Source organism: Drosophila ficusphila, unplaced genomic scaffold (assembly GCF_018152265.1).
Source record: "Drosophila ficusphila isolate 14025-0441.05 unplaced genomic scaffold, ASM1815226v1 contig_197, whole genome shotgun sequence".
Taxonomy (NCBI): Eukaryota; Metazoa; Arthropoda; class Insecta; order Diptera; family Drosophilidae; genus Drosophila; species Drosophila ficusphila.
In genome coordinates, this window is record NW_025064091.1 from 1,936,371 (window position 1) to 1,954,428 (window position 18,058).

The 18,058-nt window shown below is 41.3% G+C and overlaps 1 protein-coding gene and 1 long non-coding RNA gene across 2 annotated transcripts in view; one reads left to right on the top strand and one right to left on the bottom strand.

Moving 5' to 3' along the window:
- The first annotated feature begins 10,711 nt into the window (after positions 1 to 10,711).
- Positions 10,712 to 10,924, top strand: LOC108101434. The gene is made up of 2 exons (XR_001772088.2): positions 10,712 to 10,799; positions 10,856 to 10,924. It is a non-coding gene; the product is annotated as an uncharacterized LOC108101434 (long non-coding RNA).
- Positions 10,925 to 16,320: 5,396 nt separating this feature from the next.
- LOC108101433 (chitin deacetylase 1) overlaps positions 16,321 to 18,058 on the bottom strand; it is a 46,277-nt gene continuing 44,539 nt past the window's right edge. The window contains exon 8 of the mRNA XM_017205761.1: positions 16,321 to 17,029. Within this exon, the coding sequence (XP_017061250.1) occupies positions 16,705 to 17,029 (325 nt within the window). The 3' untranslated portion in view covers positions 16,321 to 16,704. The remainder of the gene's footprint in view (positions 17,030 to 18,058) is intronic.

The window sequence follows — 18,058 nt, forward strand, 5'->3', positions numbered from 1 at the left end:
ATTTTGTTTTAAAGCCGTGTTCGCATAAGCCAACTTAATGTTAAACATAAAAATACCATATCAATACTTCATGTGTTTTTGTTCTTTTTTAGCTAAACTTATACATAGTGCTAAATATATAAATATAATACTTATTTCGCCATTTATTAAAGAGTTAAACAATGAATCTCTGGGTCCGTCTGCTTAAGTCCTGATTTTGCAGAAATAAATTTAGTTTACTGGATTAAATTTGTGACTAGATTTAGTATCATTTTAAATTGTTTGAATAAGTCAGTGCGTTAAATTTGAGACTATACATTGGCTAATTATTTAAATATCTCGTTGATTCGGCATGTATTATTGGGCAGAATTTGTAGTAAATATGCACTATTTTGCCAGGAAAATACTAATATAGGTTTGCGTGCCTTGTTTAATTTAATTTGAACGGCGCTAGCACGAATGTCCTGTCATTAGCAGACAAACTTGATCCTCCTTTGTGGTTTTTGTTGCAGGAGTGCAAAGTTCGTAGTTGGGGTAATTCGTTCGTGTCCGGAAATGGTTGTTGGGCTGCGTTGTTGTCAAATCAATGCTGCATAAATAGTTCGCTTTGGCATTCGCAAAGCTTTGCTATTTGCATTTTTTACTGCAGTCGACTGGGTTCGAATTGTGACACAGCCTATAAATTAGACTTCCTAAAAGGATCAATTGTTAATTAGGTTTGATTACGAATTTTTGGGGAACACTATTCTGCACAGCAAATGTTTTCCATGTCAAAGCAAAATAAATATTTCAGAAACTATTTAAATGTAATTGTAGTTACAAGCATTACTAACAAACACTTTTCTTGTATTGCTACTAAGCGATTGAAATTCATTCTCAGATATTCAAATTGTCTAATTGCTCTTAATTATTCACTGATATTTAGACTCATTTTTCGAAAATTGTAATGCCTCTTTACGTTCTTTGCACTATTCAAATTCAGTTGGTATTTGAGTGCATGCTTTGTAAACGTTTTGCAATGGTAATGAATAATAAAGCTGCAGGAACCCCACAATTTCGCAACCACCCACCACACACATGGCAATTTGTCAAAAAGCAAAACTAAAATTGGACCGAAACCAGAATTAGGGTACATATGTTCGTATATCCATTCGCAAATAAACAAAACGCTCAGAAACATTTTTTGGGCTTATGTCTGTTGAATATTCTAGCCACATTCTGATTTTCGACTTAAGTAATCGATTGTTTTTTTTTACTTTTTAACATAGTTAAACACAATATGCTTTCTTCAATGTGTTCGAATTTTAGGAAACAATTTAAGAATTCAGTTGAAAGGATATTTGCAAGAATAAGTTAATATTAAAACATAAATAATGCAAATATTTTCTCGCTTTCAGTTTCATTTTCGAATTTATTGCCTTCGGAAATAGGTTGTCATAATTGTTTGTATCATACTTTATTGAAAACTGCGCCAAACCATAATTCAAAAAGCATTTCCAGTTTTGTGTTTCCGCAATCGATAGTTTAATTTCCCGCTTCCACTTTCGTTTGGTTCGTATTTTTTTAATTATTATTTTTAGTTCGTGTTTGGAAGTAATTTGCATTTTCAATTAGACCATCGAGTGTGCGTGGGACTTCTGCTGTATGATTGTGGAATTGTTGGAAAATTAGATTTACAAACATTATTGTTGTGGCGTTTTCGAATCGCCGGATAACTGTTGGCAATTTAATTGATCAATCAAAGCTACTCTGCCGTTCACTTAATTTATTCTACTTTTTCTGTTAATATTGTTTTTGGCAAAACCTCTTCTAACCAGGAACTCAGTACCGTTTTTAATTTTATGGTAAGTCCTTGTTAATGTTAAGGTTAAACAAGAACGTGGTAAATATATGGGAAAAACTGTTTATACTTTTTACTAATTTATACTAATTTATAATCACTGTAAAAATATATTCGCATGTAAGCAGAAAGGGTATTGATCCCATTTTTCTGGTTGGCAAGTTATATTCGTTGTGAACTTGCTCAAGGACTTAACAAACCTCGATAGGAATAACCCCCAATAAAACAGACCATACATTAAAAACAATAGTATGCTAAAATTCAAATTGGTCTTCGCTTTTTACTGCATCCCATCGAACTAAGGTAAAACAAGGCAGGAAGCTATATACCCCTGCAGAAAGAACTTAAATGAGAACTATTTCCTATCCTTAAAAAGTCACCGATAAAGTCTTCTATAAAGTAATTTTCCAGTTCTGTCGAATTAACTATTAATTACTTTTTTCGATGTCAGCTAAATGAGTTACTGGCTATTGGTCTTAGAGTAATTTTATATTGTTAAAAGAATAGAAATTAAAATGTACACACCACATTCATTTAGAGGTTAGCCGATCTTACTTAGATATTTTGTTTAGTTCCAGGTAAAAACGGAGGAATTGAAACCTCCTCTCCATTTAAAGGAGACCACATTTAATGTAGAAATTTAATTAGGCAATTTTTCCCTGGTGGGATGGATTGACAGGCTTATTACACATTTTTGGGTCATTTAAAGTTCAAATCAATTAAATCGTGTTTATCCGACAACTGCGGCCACGTTGCAGATGGTGGACGAAATTCCCAGTCAATTACAATCTACCCCACAGTCTGAAATTTAAACGCATTAATATCCCATTTATGACTTTAAGTTCGCAATTTAAAGTGACGGCGATTGGGGGATGATTGCGCAAATCTGTCACAATTAATGCCGCCAAAGTCGCTCACGATTCGCGACTCGCGATTCAAGAGGCCTACGAAGTCTGGGCCCCAGATGTTAGCGTATTTACACCGTAAGTGCGGAAGATACGGGTACGGATATGTCTCTTTAGCCTGGAAAAGTTTGCAGCCTCCCCGCCTTTTTTCGCTTATTCGCAATGCTGGCAGCATCGCGTTGCAAAAAAGCCATTTCAAACATAGAAAAAAGCCAAGCATGCTTACATGTTTTGTTTATATGTACGATAAATAAACATAGCAGTTGTGAATTTGTTGTGTTTTCAATACATATATCGAAAAATAAAAATAAATGAATAAACAGGTTACATTGTGTGCGTAATTGTTGCATTTGGTTCTTAGTTTTTACATAATCGAATTCTCTGAAATACATATATATCATAGTTATACTACATTTAATAATATTTAATGCGCTTAATGAAGGTTAACCAATAAAAAGTGTATTAAAGCAAAAAGCTAATCTTTAAATATTTGCTATTTATTTAATACTTTTAGTACTTGCATGAATAAAACACAAGATAGTGTGATTAGGAGCAAATAAAAGATAAGTGACCAAGAGTCCAGATAGCTTGTTTCCAATTAATATTTTCCTTTTATTTTGAATAAATTATAAATTCTTGTTTTGCTACATTCGACTAAAAGAATCTGGATCGGCAACACTGTTGGCAAGCAAAAAGGCCCCATTAAAGTCGTGTTAATCGATTTTCTGTTGCTTTACAGGCGTCTTTCCATCAGGCACACTCCAGCCACACCCTCCCACTTCCACCTACAATTTCCCCCTCCCCCAACCCCGACTCTCCATTTGCCACCCTTCGCTAAGTCGGATACAAGCTGGATGCTCCGAGTGCTCCGTCAGGTGACGCCCTTCTCGCTTATCGCCCGTTTTGGTGGGCGTGGCAGGCGGCAAAATACTTGAACTGCTAATCGTTGCTCCTTCCCACCAGAATATGATGTTCCTGTCACAAGGAACTGGGGAAAATCTCTGGGTTGTCAACTATGAAGACGGATTCATACAGGATGGTTGGCGATAAATGGACAACCGTATGCTGAAGTCATTGACTGCTTTTGAGAATGAAGCAAAACTATTAAATGAACTTTGAAAAACAAGTAATGCATTGTATTATAAGTTTCTACTTTTGAATAAATTGTTAATCAAGGTAACATTCCCCAACATATACGATTACATATACTCTTGTATATATGTTCTTGATTAGAAAGAATTTATATAGACTACAGACTAGTTAGTCCATTTTTAAGCAGACTCTCTCACTTTTAAAACCATCTGGGTAAAAACTACCAAAAGTCTTCTTGCTGTGCCAATTTGGAATCGTATAACTCAAGGCCTTTTTCTGTCGACAAACTTTAATTTGAAACCCCAATTTAATTTCTACGTAAATTGCGTAACTGTCGCCAAATATGAGTTGCCGCACTTTCGCTCCACTTTCTTTCGCTTTTGCTCTCTCTCACCTTCTTTTTCTGCTCAACCACAACGTCACGTGCTTGTGTGTGTGTGTGTATTTGCAAAGTGGGCGTGACAAAGGGCGGTGGGTTAATTGTTAAGCGGCGTGTGACTTTTCCAGCCACAACTCTCAAGCCGCTCACGCACACACACACACACACAGCAGTCGGAAAAGCCACACGAATATGATGTCAAGAGCGTAATTATTGAATTACATGACACACACAAAAAAGGAGCGAGCAGATCCGCAAAAAAGTCAGGTGGAACATGTGGAGACTGGTAATATTATGCAATATAAAGTGGCAACTTGTAAATGTGTAAAAATGCCTCTTACATTCATGCGCATCTATGTGTGTGTGTGTGTGTGTGTGTGTGCGTGGGCTTGTGTGTGGGTTTTGCATGTGTGCGGGTGTTTGTGTGTAAGCAAATAACAAAAAACCAAAACATGGCCATCCGGTTAGCTGACACCAAACAAGCAACAGCAACAGTAAAAGTAACAGTAACAGTGGCAGCGGTAATGGTAACGGTAACTGCCACGTCCGTGTGCGGCCAACCCCACAGTACACACACATACAGATATACCCGTGCATGTGCACTGCCGCTCTGAGCATTCGCTTATGCGGTTAAAGTAGTGGCAAATGTAGTATCCACCAGAAAATATGAGGAGGAGCTCCAGCATTCAGAACTCCAGCATTCAGAACTCCAGCAAGCAGTACACTAACAAATCTGAAAATATTATAACGAGGTGTTCAGACTACCCGCAATTGCGAACCGAAAATAATGAACTTTTCTCACTTACTCGATGAAAATAGCAAACGACTCTACAGCTCCAAATTCGATTCACCCAGCTGGATTAAGCTTAAGTTTTATATTATAAGTCAACTTCTTAAATGTACTTCATAAAATACGAAACTTTTTTATATTTGTATCAAGTTTTAGGTTTTTTAGATAGTTGTGTTAATGATATTTAAAATTAGTGGAATATAAATTAAGTTATATAAGGCTTTGTAAAAGCAAATATTTAAAACTATCACTCGTGTTTAATTTTACGTGTATTTTGTTCGCCTTGCACTGGGCCAAAAAACCCCTTTTTGCCCTAAAAAGCTATTTTTTTAGAAGAAAATTTTTGGGTCCATTAAAAACCTAAGATTGAGAGGTTTTTGTTATTTTTTTTTTGCATATTTGTTATGTAATATTTTACACAACAATATTATACAACTTAAGTACAAACAATAAAAATTTATTCAGTATTAAAAAAAAAACAAACAACAAATTACTATAGCATACTTTTCAGGCAGCATATAAATGTGGTCCTTTACACTAAAAATGTAATATTCTGTCACCCGCGAATATGTAAATATGTCATTAAATAGAGTATATATATATTTTCATTCTTGATCAACCAAATATTTTACTTTGGCGCCGCATGTCTTGAAAGTTGTCAATTTCAAGCGTTTTTCCTTTCCAACACCAAAGTTAAATTTTCACGTCTTTAAGTTATTTGGTTTAGTATTTTTTACTCTTAATAATATATAAAAATATTTTGAATTGTCAAAATTTAAATTTAAATATAAATTGAAAAAGTATTTCGAAAGATTATTAGCTTTTGGCATTTTTGGGGTTATTTTTGGGCTTAAAACGAATTTTCTGGTCCAGTGTGCGGTAGTGGTAGAAAAATGTAAGTGTTTTTTTTTTTTTTTTTTTTTTTATAGTAGGTGGTAAAGCTTGAAGAGCCGAAGTCTGGGTCTTTCACCCAGTAAAACCCCGAACCTACTCTCCGTTTCCCTTCTCACGGTACAACCGCAGGGGTTAACCTTGGGTATTACTTCGCGAGGGGGGAGATGGCCTGAAAAGCCGCAACTAGTAATTAAACTAGGTTAGACGACGGTTGCGCTGACGTTCAGCGCGACGCATGGATTTCATGACAAAGACTGTCATTTTGCTGACGGCATCCCAATTGTTTTGTGAGCCCAGTAGCGTATCCATCAGGTCAGAGACCGTGAACGGCTTCCCAATTGCTAGGCTGAGCTCATGCCTTATAGCTTCAAATTTCGGACATAAAAAGAAAACATGTTCTGCGTCTTCGATTGCCCCAGTACACTGTGTGCAGAACGGGTCCGTCTCGTGCCCAAACCTATGAAGATAGGATTTAAAGCACCCATGTCCTGTCAACAGTTGCGTCATGTAGAAGTCAACCTGTCCGTGCTTTCTTTCAACCCAACGCTTCACATCTGGCAGTAGCTTGTACGTCCACCTACCCTTTGTGCTTCCACTCCACCGGTTTTGCCACGCTGAGACCACGCGGGCTCTACTCTCCTCGATCGATGCAAATTCGCCGGCCAGCTCCTGCGCCTGCTTTGCGAGCAGGTCTAGGGGCGTCGTGGCGGCTAGCAATAACGCGCTTTCCTCCGAAATGGTCCGAAAGCCACATATAACTCGGAGTGCGGCGCGTCTGTATGCCGCCCTGCATGAGCGACTATATGTGGGCGAGGTCATGGCCGGAGCCCAGATCGGTGCCGCATACATGATTGTGGATTTCACCACATTTGCCAGAAGGCGCCTGCTCTGCTGTTTTGGCCCGTTAACATTCCCTAACATTCTAGCTAAAGACGTGGCAACTTTGGCCGCTTTGTTGCCCGTCACCTCTAAATGGAATTTGTACGTAAGCCGGTGGTCCAGCATTACGCCAAGATACCTAATGAAGGGCTTGGACCGTATAATTGTCCTACCCACTATTATTTGGGCGGTTTCTACTGCCTTCCTGCTGCTGATCAAGACGGCTTCCGTCTTGTGCTCGGCGAGCTTCAGGCCATTAGCACATAGCCAGTGGGAAGCTTGCTCGATAGACGCATTAGTTACTGCTTCGGCTTCATTTAGGTGCTTCGCTACTGCGACGACAGCAATATCGTCTGCGAAGCCAATGATCGTAGCTCCTTCAGGGAGCTGTAGGTTCAGTATTCCATCGTACATGCAGTTCCAGAGGGTAGGGCCCAGCACCGAGCCCTGGGGAACTCCTGCTGAAACTGCATAGCTTCGACGGCCCTCCTCAGTATCATATAGAAGCTGTCTGTTGCTAAGATACTCTGAGACTATGTCCACCAGATAGCTGGGGACCTGTAAACGTCTCAGGGCTGAGAGTATCCGCACCCAGTTGGCAGTATTAAATGCGTTCTTTACGTCCAGGGTAGTCACAAGGCAGTATTTTTTGCTACCGCCTCGCCAACGTGCTCCCTGGATTGCCTCAGAGGCCAGTTTGTGTACCAGCCCGATCGCGTCCACTGTGGATCGCTTCTTCCTGAAACCAAATTGATTGTGGGATAAGCCCGGACCCTCGGACAGTGCAACTTCGATGCGGTTGCAGATTAGCCTCTCGTATACCTTTGCCACAGTGTCGAGCATGCAGAGTGGCCTATAGGCCGCAAGGTTGTCATTTTGACTGCCCTTGGGTAATAGTACCAATCTCTGCATTTTCCAGGCTTCAGGGAACGTTCTCTGTGCGAAACAGGCATTGAAGAGCTTTACGAAGATCTCCAATCTCTCCGTCATTATTATCTTTAATGCCTTGTTAGGGATCATATCTGGGCCAGGGGCCTTTTCGACTTTGATTCTCCTAACTTCAGCCAAGACTTCCGCAGCATTTGTGAACGTGGGAAAAATCTCACTTTGAAGCGGGGAGGGCTCTTGCTGTGGCTGCAGTACTACACTCGGCGGGAAGAGGTGCGCCACTATGTTGCTGAGCTGCTCAGGACATGTTGGGGTGGGCTGGCTGAAGGCCGCCAACTTCCCCATTACCAGCTTGTACGCTGTGCCCCAGGGACGTGTGTCTGCGTCATCGCATAGTTTAGCGAAGCATTGTTTCTTGCTCGCGGAGATCTCCTTTTGAGAGCCGTCCGCAAGGATTTGTAGAGGCGTTGGAGTGAGGCGAAGTTCGGCCTACCTCGAGAGCGCATATATTGCCTTCGTGCCTGGTGGCACTTCCTGCGCGCCTCCGCTATGGCATCGGTCCACCAATACACCGGGGGACACCCATTTCCGCCAGCACGTCTCCTTTCCATGGAAGCTGCGCATGCTGACCAGGTTGCTTTTTTAATGCATACAGCATTTTCGTTGGCGTTCTTACGCTCGTCATACACGAGATCTTCCGCCATTAAGATCAGGGCTTGCGGGTCGAGGGTAGAATCTCGGAACCCAGTGGACGCATTGATGTTTTTGCGTTTATATCGCCCGTCTCTTATTTCCATGGTGATGGCCCGGTGGTCGCTTCCGGTATATATCTCTGAGACTTGCCATGCTGACGTCCTGGTTAAGGTTGGGCTCATAAACGTGATGTCGATCACTGAACCCATTCCCGCCTTCTCGAATGTGTTGGCTGACCCTGTGTTAGCCAGAGTGAGGCCTGACCGGGCAATAGCGTCCAACAATATGTGGCCTCTATGGTTTGTGAGGCGACTGCCCCACTCCGTTGCCCAGGCGTTGAAATCGCCGGCAATGATGATGGGGTGTCGTCCTCTGGCGTCCTCCAGAATGTCGTCAACAATGCTGCCAAATGTCTGCGAGTCGACACTGGGTGCAATATAGCACGAATAGATGGTAAGGCTACCCACCTTCGCCCTGACAAAACCTCTGCCTGAATGCCGGCATTGGATCTGCAGTGGTCTCGGGCTGCAGCTCCAAATTGCTGCACCACCTTGGGAGTTTTGAAACCAAATCCCATCGTGCTTACTTGCGTATGGCTCGCTCAAGATGGCCAGGTCTATTTTTAAGGCTCGCACTGTTTGGGCAAGCAAGTCCTGAGCCGCTCTGCAATGGTTCAAATTCAATTGGAGAATTTTCATTTTCCCTTTGCTTTGAGAGCCTGCTGGTAAGCTGGGCAGCTTCTGCTAAGCGTGTGGTGCTTGCAGTTTGCGCCATGGGTTTTTGCGCATCGTAGGCAGCGTGCCTCTTTGCTGCAGCTTTTGGACTCGTGATCGAGCCCACCGCAGTTAAAGCACGCTTTGGACAAATCGACCTTGCTACGGCAGTGCAAGGCCATGTGACCAAATGCGAGGCATTTATAGCATCGCTTTGGCTTAACGGACTTACGGACCCTACAGTGCGCCCAGTCGATGCGGATTTTTCCTTCTGCTAGGATATTCTCCGCAAGAACGGGCGGGATGCTCAACCTGGCTACTTGTGTGCCCCCGTATGCCTTCCTTAGGGAAGGAATGGCCGCAGGTGGGATGTCGCCCTCATAGTTGGCGAAACCCGCCTGGATGATATCGTCCTTCGACGAGAACTCTGCTATGTCCCTAATCTCAACCTGGACTAGCTCCTTCAATTCTTTAACCTCTGCCTTATCAGACAGAGTCTCCTGCATTGCCTTCTGTAATTTGGATGTGGCTGGGTCGGCCGTTTTCATCATTTTGATGAGTAGCTCGCCCCCTACCAGTCATCCGTATGCCTTTGACGCAATCTTTGTGTTGCTGTAAAGTTGGGTTGTTTTTCACCAACTTTAACACGTCGGCATACTGCATGCCCTCGCCACACTTGACGACTAGTGCGTCTGTGCGTGGAGGGAGTTTTCTATGCTGCTGCTGCTTTTTTGGCTGCTGCTTCTTCGGTTTTTTGGTAACCGTCGACCATTTCTCCGCACCCTCCTTCGTGCCTTTGTCCGCATGGCTCGGCGGAAGGGGGCCGGAAATTTGCTTCGCTGCACTTGCGTAGGTTATGGCTTTCACCACCTTATTGCTTGTACCGCAAGGTTGCGGCACCTTCTGCCTTTTTGGCGCTGAGAGCTTACCGGCTCTAGGGCTCTCACGTGACCTTTTGGGAGTGGGCTTTTGCTCACTGGGATTTTTTTGGAGCCGTCTCCAGAATCCTGACTGCTGACTTTTGGAGGGCGATGACCTGCTGCACGAGTTCCTTCATAGGAATCGTCACCATCACCCTCGTCTTGCCTAACATCATACAGTTAAGCTGGGACAATTTCGCCCCGATCGCTCCAACAACTCCGTCTATGTCGCCATTGGCGATAAGCGGAGCCAGTCCCTGCTCGGAAATTGCGCTGAAATGGAAGACCCCCGCTTCTGTGGGACCTCCAGCATGCGCCGTATCCGCCTGTTCCTGCTCTACTGCAGGCGAGAAGATGGGTGGAGATTTTGGCACCTTTGTCGGTGATCTCCCCATCTTGCTACTCTTCCTAAATGGGTCAGCTTCCGGCGCAGCAGAGTCTTCAGCTGCTGCGCTTTTGGCCTTGCCCTGAGTCGTCTCCTTAGTTATGCTAACCGGGCCAGGGCCACGGCTCGCCATCCTTTAAATCTTTTGACTCCTACCTGTCGCCTAAAAATATGCTATACTTGGTCGGAGGAGAGCTTGCTTTAGAGCTTTCCCCGCGAGTTGGCAGCTCGGCTAACGCTTGCGCAAAAGTTGGTAACTCTGCAGCGCAGCTGGTCAGTCAACTGACCACGAAGATGGCAGACCTAATCACCCAATTCGGAAAATTGAGTGAAAAGGGCTTTCACTCACCTGCAGGGGGGTATCACCCCTTCGTCCCAGTGCCGAGCCGACGCTACTGGAGCCAGAGGGATTCTGGGGTCCAGGGAAGACCTCCGCACACTGGTATGTTTATCCTTCCACAACTATGGGTCGCTACAACCCCTTCTCTTCAATTTTAGATGTCGCACACGCGGATCACAACGTAGGAAACTTGTTTTCGCGCACTCGAATATAAAACACGTCCGGTACGCAGCGACTTTCCACTCTCTCCAAAAAAAAAAAAAAAAAAATGTAAGTGTAAGTGTGACTGTGTGGAGCGGGGGAAGCGCGTGCCTTTTGCCGTCCATGTGGTGGTACACTCACACAAGCCCGAGAACCAGGACACATACAGATGCACTTATTCAAGCTGCTCGCATATGCATAGAAAGAAATGTTTACCTTATATTACCGCTCGGCAGTCCAACCAACCAACTTTTCGCTCTTTTTAGCCCCTCTTCAGCTCACTTTTACCCACCTTTTCCCCGTTTTACACCACTCTTGGCCAACTTCATATGTGTGTGTTTTTGGGTGTTCTGGCGAAACTTTGTCATTTAGTTAGGTGTAAGTTAGTTTTTTGGCTTAGCCGGACCAACACTTTAAACACAGAGTGAGAGAGAGTGAACGTGGAGCAAGTGGGGGAGTGGAGACGAGGGGCTTGTAAGGCGAAAATGGGGCTTGAAACGGGGGAGCAGGGGAACCGCATGGAGTTACCTTAATTTAGTGCAGTTTGCAAAATGTGCGTACGTGTAGAAAGAAGCACTTCCTCACACCCACAGAGCACTTTGCAAAGTTTCACTTCCCTTTAAATCAAACACTTGGCGAAACATATGATCGGAAAAGTTGGAAAACGCACACTTAGTATGAGTCATGGAAATGGGTCTACGCCAGGACGGATAACTTAAAGCTGGCTTTTATCCAAACTAAAAAGGTACAAAATGAAAGTGCAATTGTTTTTTGGCGCACTCAAATTGACTAAAATCAGTGTCGTAATCAGCTTTATAATTATAATTAAATCCCTTTTCCTAATCACTACTACTATACCCAAAATAAACCCTAGTTACAACTAGTTATTGTTATTGTAGTTTATTATAACCCACACTTACACTCAATTTTAAGATATCATTAAGCTATTAAAATTTTCAAATGTATAATTTATTTTAATTAATTAATTAATATTTACGCATACGAGACAATTTTAAAGGTGTCATGAATTTTATGAACCATTGCATCGATTATTTTCTCCGGTTCTGTGTAAACTAGTGTCTCAGTTTAAAAGCTATCTCGTTAAGACTAAGCCAAAAGTATGATTGATATTGAAGGTACACATTGCATTACAAGCAGAGTTTTTATTTAAACATATAAAGTTTAAGGCCTAGTTGCTAAAGCTAAAGTATGGGTTAGAGGTAATTTGTAATTTCTCCATAACCCGAGCATAAATAAATAAATCTTTAAACAATTTGCCCAGATATTTATATTGTAGGTATAATATTATTACAAATAAATTTTTATTTTATTTTATTTACACCAGAATTCATTCTTTAAAGCGTTTAATACCGCTTAATACCGCTTTAAGATCAATCTGGTACAAACATTAAAAAAATAACTGAGCAATTATGTAACGATATTATTGAGGTTCAGATGCCAACTTCGTTGGCTTCGATTATTTTTGCCGTTTAAATTTAACCTTTAACAACTTTTGAAAACTACATTTGCCATGGACATGGCATCATTCTAATTACGAGTGTATACACCTTATAGAATCGAAAGTTCTATGCATTATACCATTCCATCCTTTGAGTAACGGGAATAATAAATAACAAATTTTTAATGTTCTCGTTCCTGGCTTTTCGTCAAAAATTGTAATCTTCTTGAACATGCGAGCATTTCCTCTTACAAGAACTACGAAAATGGAAGACAGTCTATTTGGACAAATTAAAAATTCTTTTGAAAATGAACAACATAATCAACATAACTTCTGTATTTAACAAATCTAATTTGCTAATTTGAATACCAAAGCTTACGTTTAAAGCGTGATGAATTAACTCGATTTATAAATTTCTGTTTTCAATGCAGGGGTATATTAGCTTCCTTAATTGATTTTTAAAGCGTCGATATTATCCTAAGCAATGTGGTACTAAATAATATATTTAACAAGAAAAGTAGCTTGTGAGAAGGACATCTGTAAGGTATGGAGACATTAAGTGGGCAATGCGTTACTTTAGCGCCTTCAAGAAAATATAAATAATAACTCATATAGACTTCCGCTTTCCGAAATCGTATTACTTTCTTGAATTCGGTTTTAAGAACTCTGAAGCCAATCAGGATATAGCCCACAGCCCTGGCTTAATTTACCAGTTGTTAATACCAATTCATAGCCTTCAACTTCTATTCCACGATCCTCGGACACACATATTTTTTAGTGGGGAATGGGGGCATAAATACGACCAACAAATTTTCAATTACTTGTTTGGGATAATATTTTCGGAAAATGCAATTTGTCTGACTAACTTTATTCATTCATTTTAAGCTAGGAGTAGCTACAAGCGCACAAATACCCACACACACACACACATATGTATATATATAGCGGGCAAACAGCAGCAATGAATGCACTTTCATGTCCTGTTTCCTTGCCTGAGCGTCTGTGTGAGTGTGCGAGTGTGTGAACGCGCATGTTTGCTTGTGTTTGTAGTTTTGTTCCGAAAAACAAAACTTTTGCAAAACGACAGAAAAGGAGCACACCACGAAGCGAGGTAACAAACCCCCTTCCCCTTCCCTTTCTCTCCTTTTCCCCCTTTTCCCCACTTCCCCTCTCATTGTCTCGCAATCTTCCCCATTCTGTTACGCCTTCCCATCCTTTTATGCTTGTGGGTCCAGTGTTGGGGAACTGGTTGCAAAAAAAGTGCTTATGAGGAGGATACTTATTTCAGATATAATAGCATACTTTTGAATATTACACTATAGTTTTTCATTCATGTTTATATCTTGAAATATAACAATAATCGTTCAGAAAATGTTGAAATTCAAGCTTGTGGGTGCGCATATTTTTGAAAATAAACTTTCCCAAGGCAGCATAAAAATTAATTTTGTGCAATAAAAACAAGAGAGAACCATAAAATAGGCGTGAGAACTTTTGAATTATGACGTCCCTACAGAAAGCAGGCTACTGGGTGTAAATGTAGGCGTGAAAGCGCCATTCGCTGAGCGTTTACGATCAGAATCCACAACATCAAACAAAAATACTGTGCCATCATTCGTGATTGTCACTGAGCTTCGCGGCTTGTGGAAGTAAAAAAAAGGGTGGCACTTTTACTTTAACTAGGATCTAAGTTTTTATATTCATACCTTTATACTTGATAACTTGTCTTAAACAAATAATAATATACAAATTTAAATATGAGATCGATTAAGGTTAAATGATGACGTGCTAACGTCCTCTCCACTGAACGAAGAAATCATTAAAGCCGAAGCTTTTATACCCTTGCAGTCATCAAATATGTCGAACAAAATCCATAATGGTTAAACAACATCGAAGCTATGACGATTTTCTACCCTTGCAGAGGGTATTATAATTTCAGTCAGAAGTTTGCAACGCAGTGAAGGAGCTTTTGCAAGGGTATAAAAATAAAGCAAGGAAAAAGTTTCTTACCACTTTTCGTAAGCAATATACATTAATAATACCTTAAAAATAGCTATTAAAATAGTAAATCCTTTTCGACCTGTTCAACACTGGTCTAGAAGATCACAACAGCGACAATGGCGGCGGATGTTGTTTGTCGCGCTTTAAGCCATCCGCCCGCCTGCGTTTGTTCGGGCCATGGCCTACTCCCTTTCCCCCCTTGGCGAACCACCCTGTCCCCATTCCCCCCTCCACGCCTACGCCCTTGCACCCCATAAAAATACACATGTACCTACATACATACACACACACGTCGCGCGTGTTCCCTTTGACGCTATGGACGTTTTTTACCCGTTGAAATTGTAAAAGTTTTGTGATTTTTTCACCGCCCTTTGGGCGCGTATTGTCAGAGCTGTTTGGCTGCTTACTACACTTGAAAACATTTCCGAAACTAATACCTTTGGGAGCAAATAAAGGTATTTGAGCTCACAATTTACAAAAAATATTTCCATCCTCAAAAATATGTTTCCTGTTCATTAGACATTATTCAAATAACACATTTTTAAAGCTTTAAATAAATCTGACCCCATTTAGTTTGAGTTATCAAGCCAATACATTCAAATTGATTTGTTTTTTTGTTAAAGAACCAATTTATGTATGCCAATTTTTTACACTCAAAGCTCAATATAAATAAAATGTAATGTTAACACTGCTTAGGGAGTATTAATTAAACTGTCCAAATTTGGCCGAAGGGCACTTCATTCGTGAAGAGTTAATTTTCTAATTTCTTCGAGTACATATTTATACATTTACAAACAGGGCTGCCTTTGATAGCGTCGCGTTTTCCACGTGTGGCCCTTGTTGTTTTTGTTATTGCCGGTGTCGTGTCTAATTTCTGTTTTAAATACATAGTTGATATTGTCGGCAAAAGTTGCAAATTGCGCTTTTGGCTGCAGCTTCTAGTTTCGCTGAATAATGCATAAATGCAATTTTCGAGTTGTTGAATTGTGTGTGGTCGCTCTATTTTCGGTGGACTCGGTCACACTTTTGGGAGCCAAGCGCGACCCCCAGATGGCGCCATCAGGACCGCCGATTCCGCCGTGATTTATGTCCGGCAGTTATCGATTGTCAGTTAGCATTTATGAGCCACCTGAACAGCACTTTAGGGGATTGTCGTAGTCGGGGCTTAGGGCATCGTTCTCGGCCACCCTGTTGCCAACTTTCCACTGGCCATAATTTCGCCCGGAGACAAACTTTCGGTCGGGCGGCGGACTACATTTTAATTGAAACGGTTCGTAAATAAGTGAAACATGGATACAGGTTGCAGTTTCACATTATTATTATTTGTTTCTCTTTGATAGGCAGCTGCATTGGAAATCCGTCTAAGGTCCCCAAATTGGTATTCCATAACATTACTCGGTTTTAAACCTTTTTAAAATATTTCAAATATTTTAAAAATATTTCAAGAAGCTAAATTAAGCTTTCGAGAAAATTTAAAAGTTCCTTTCGAATGTAAAACAATAAAAATTTCGTATGTCTGGTTGGACACTGAATATTAAGCTATATTTCTCATACAAATTTAGCGACTTACAAATGCTAGTAAACAAAGAATTAGAGTTTAATCGACTTTGAAAATTACCTTTTTGCATTAATTTCCTTTTGTGTGCTTTTATAGGAGTAATACAATTTCAATGAAATCCATTTCTTACAAAAATGTTAGTAGCAAAAAATTACTATATCTCGAAAGATTGAATCCGAACGTTCAATCTTCATGCTTGAGCTCTAAATATTCCAAAAAAGACGATAGAATATACATATTTATAATTTGAGCTGCAAATACTTCCTTACAATTCAAAAATTATTTTTAATAAACCTACGATTAACGAAAATAAAAGCACAGGCATTAATAAAGTTTGAGAAACTCGATTCATTTTTCCTGAAAATGTTGTAATATTTTTCAAAAGTACAAAACAAACGACACGCAAGTAGAAAAATAGTCAATTTATTTAAACAAAAACACTCTTCTTACAAACATTTTGTCGCTTAAAAACTAAGAACAATTTGACACAATTTCGCTTAAGAACTATTAGGGGAGCGGCAAACTTGGAAGACAGGACAGGAGAAAGGAGACAGGAGACAGGAGACAGGAGAGACAGGACAATGAGAAAAATCAAGAAGGAGGTTGCAAACAAGAAGGGGAAAAGGGGCAGCTCATTATTGCATCGCGATGACTGGCACATGCGTTAGAAGTTGCTGAGCTCGCGACGGGAAAAGACAGGAGAGGAAATACTAATAGTAAGAAGCGGGCTAAGAATCGGAGTGGGTTAAAAAAAGGCAGAAAAAGTGGCAGATCCCTGGATCCCGCTCCCTCTACTCCTTTCCATCGTCAACGGGTTCGGGATCAGCGTTGAAGATGTAGTTGTCCCGACCGGCGATTCCCGTGCCGCCGGCGTCGCCCAGCCAGGGATAGACGTTGGGGCACTCGCGGCAGGTCTCCATGTAGCGCGTGTCCGTGAGGTTCTGCTCCGGAATCTTGAAGGGCAGCGCGCACGTCTGCCAGATGTTGCAGGGCTTGGGGGCCACCGCCACGCTCTTGTCGCACTTCCAGGCCTCGATTTGTCCGACGTCGCGCAGCTCCTTCGGATCGGTCATGTACTGCAGCATCTGGGTGACGGTCAGGATGTAGACGTCGGGTCTGTGGATTTACGGGAATCATTAGTGCTATTGCAGGGCCACCTAAGTTATCTTAAGCCGAAACCCTAAGCTAATTACTTAGCTTAAATTAGCTTAAGGAAAGAAACTAATGTGTTATTACTGGGAAAACCCATTCTGCATCGCTGGAATTATTTTTTTGAGGTTTCTAATGTTCCACCCCATGTTGACATGACACATTTCTTGGGAACATTCCCAGTAATTTCTTGATGTCTTTCTGCGTAATTAGGCAGTATAATTAATTACTATTAATGTTAATCCGAAAGCATAAGCTAAGTTACCTGTCCCAAATTAGTTGTACCTTGATCCAAACTAAAATATCACTACTTAAACCGAACATTCCTAATATTCGATTTTTATCCATAATTTGAAGCTTTCCATCAAAATGTCACTGGACGAACTACAATTTAATAACAAGTAGAGGTAACTGCATGATTAAACCTTTGATCTTGTTTAATTTTAAAGGTAAAACTAAAACAAATGTGCTTTAAAATCGAGCGCTCCAAGGGGAATGAATTGGAAAGTGAGTAATCCAGAAACTTATTTTATAGCGAACCACTTCACATGTGTTCGCCACAGTGACAGTGCACCTGTACAGGTGTACACCTGTGGACCGAGACAAAAGAGTAATGATGATGGGCCGCGTGGGCGTGGCAAAATGGGAAAGGGGAGGAGGGGGAGAGGTGTGGAGGGTCTAAGCAAGTTGATGCTAAAGAAAACTTTCGGCATTCTTTCGTGCTGCTCGTGCTGAAAAGGGGTACGCATTTTCCGGCATCTCATGCAAACAGTACAGTACTGTACACTCCGCCCTACGACAGACGCTTTCCCCTTTATCCCTTTACCGCTTTCCCATTTCCCGGGGCTCTCCAGAGCATCAGCATCAGCTTCAGCTTCAGCTTCAGCTTCAGCTTCAGCTTCAGCTCCAGATCCAAATCCAGATCCAGCTTCAGGTCCTGTTTGAGCCTGGTCCGAACGGCAACGCAATGTTGAAAGTCATTCACACTAATTAAAA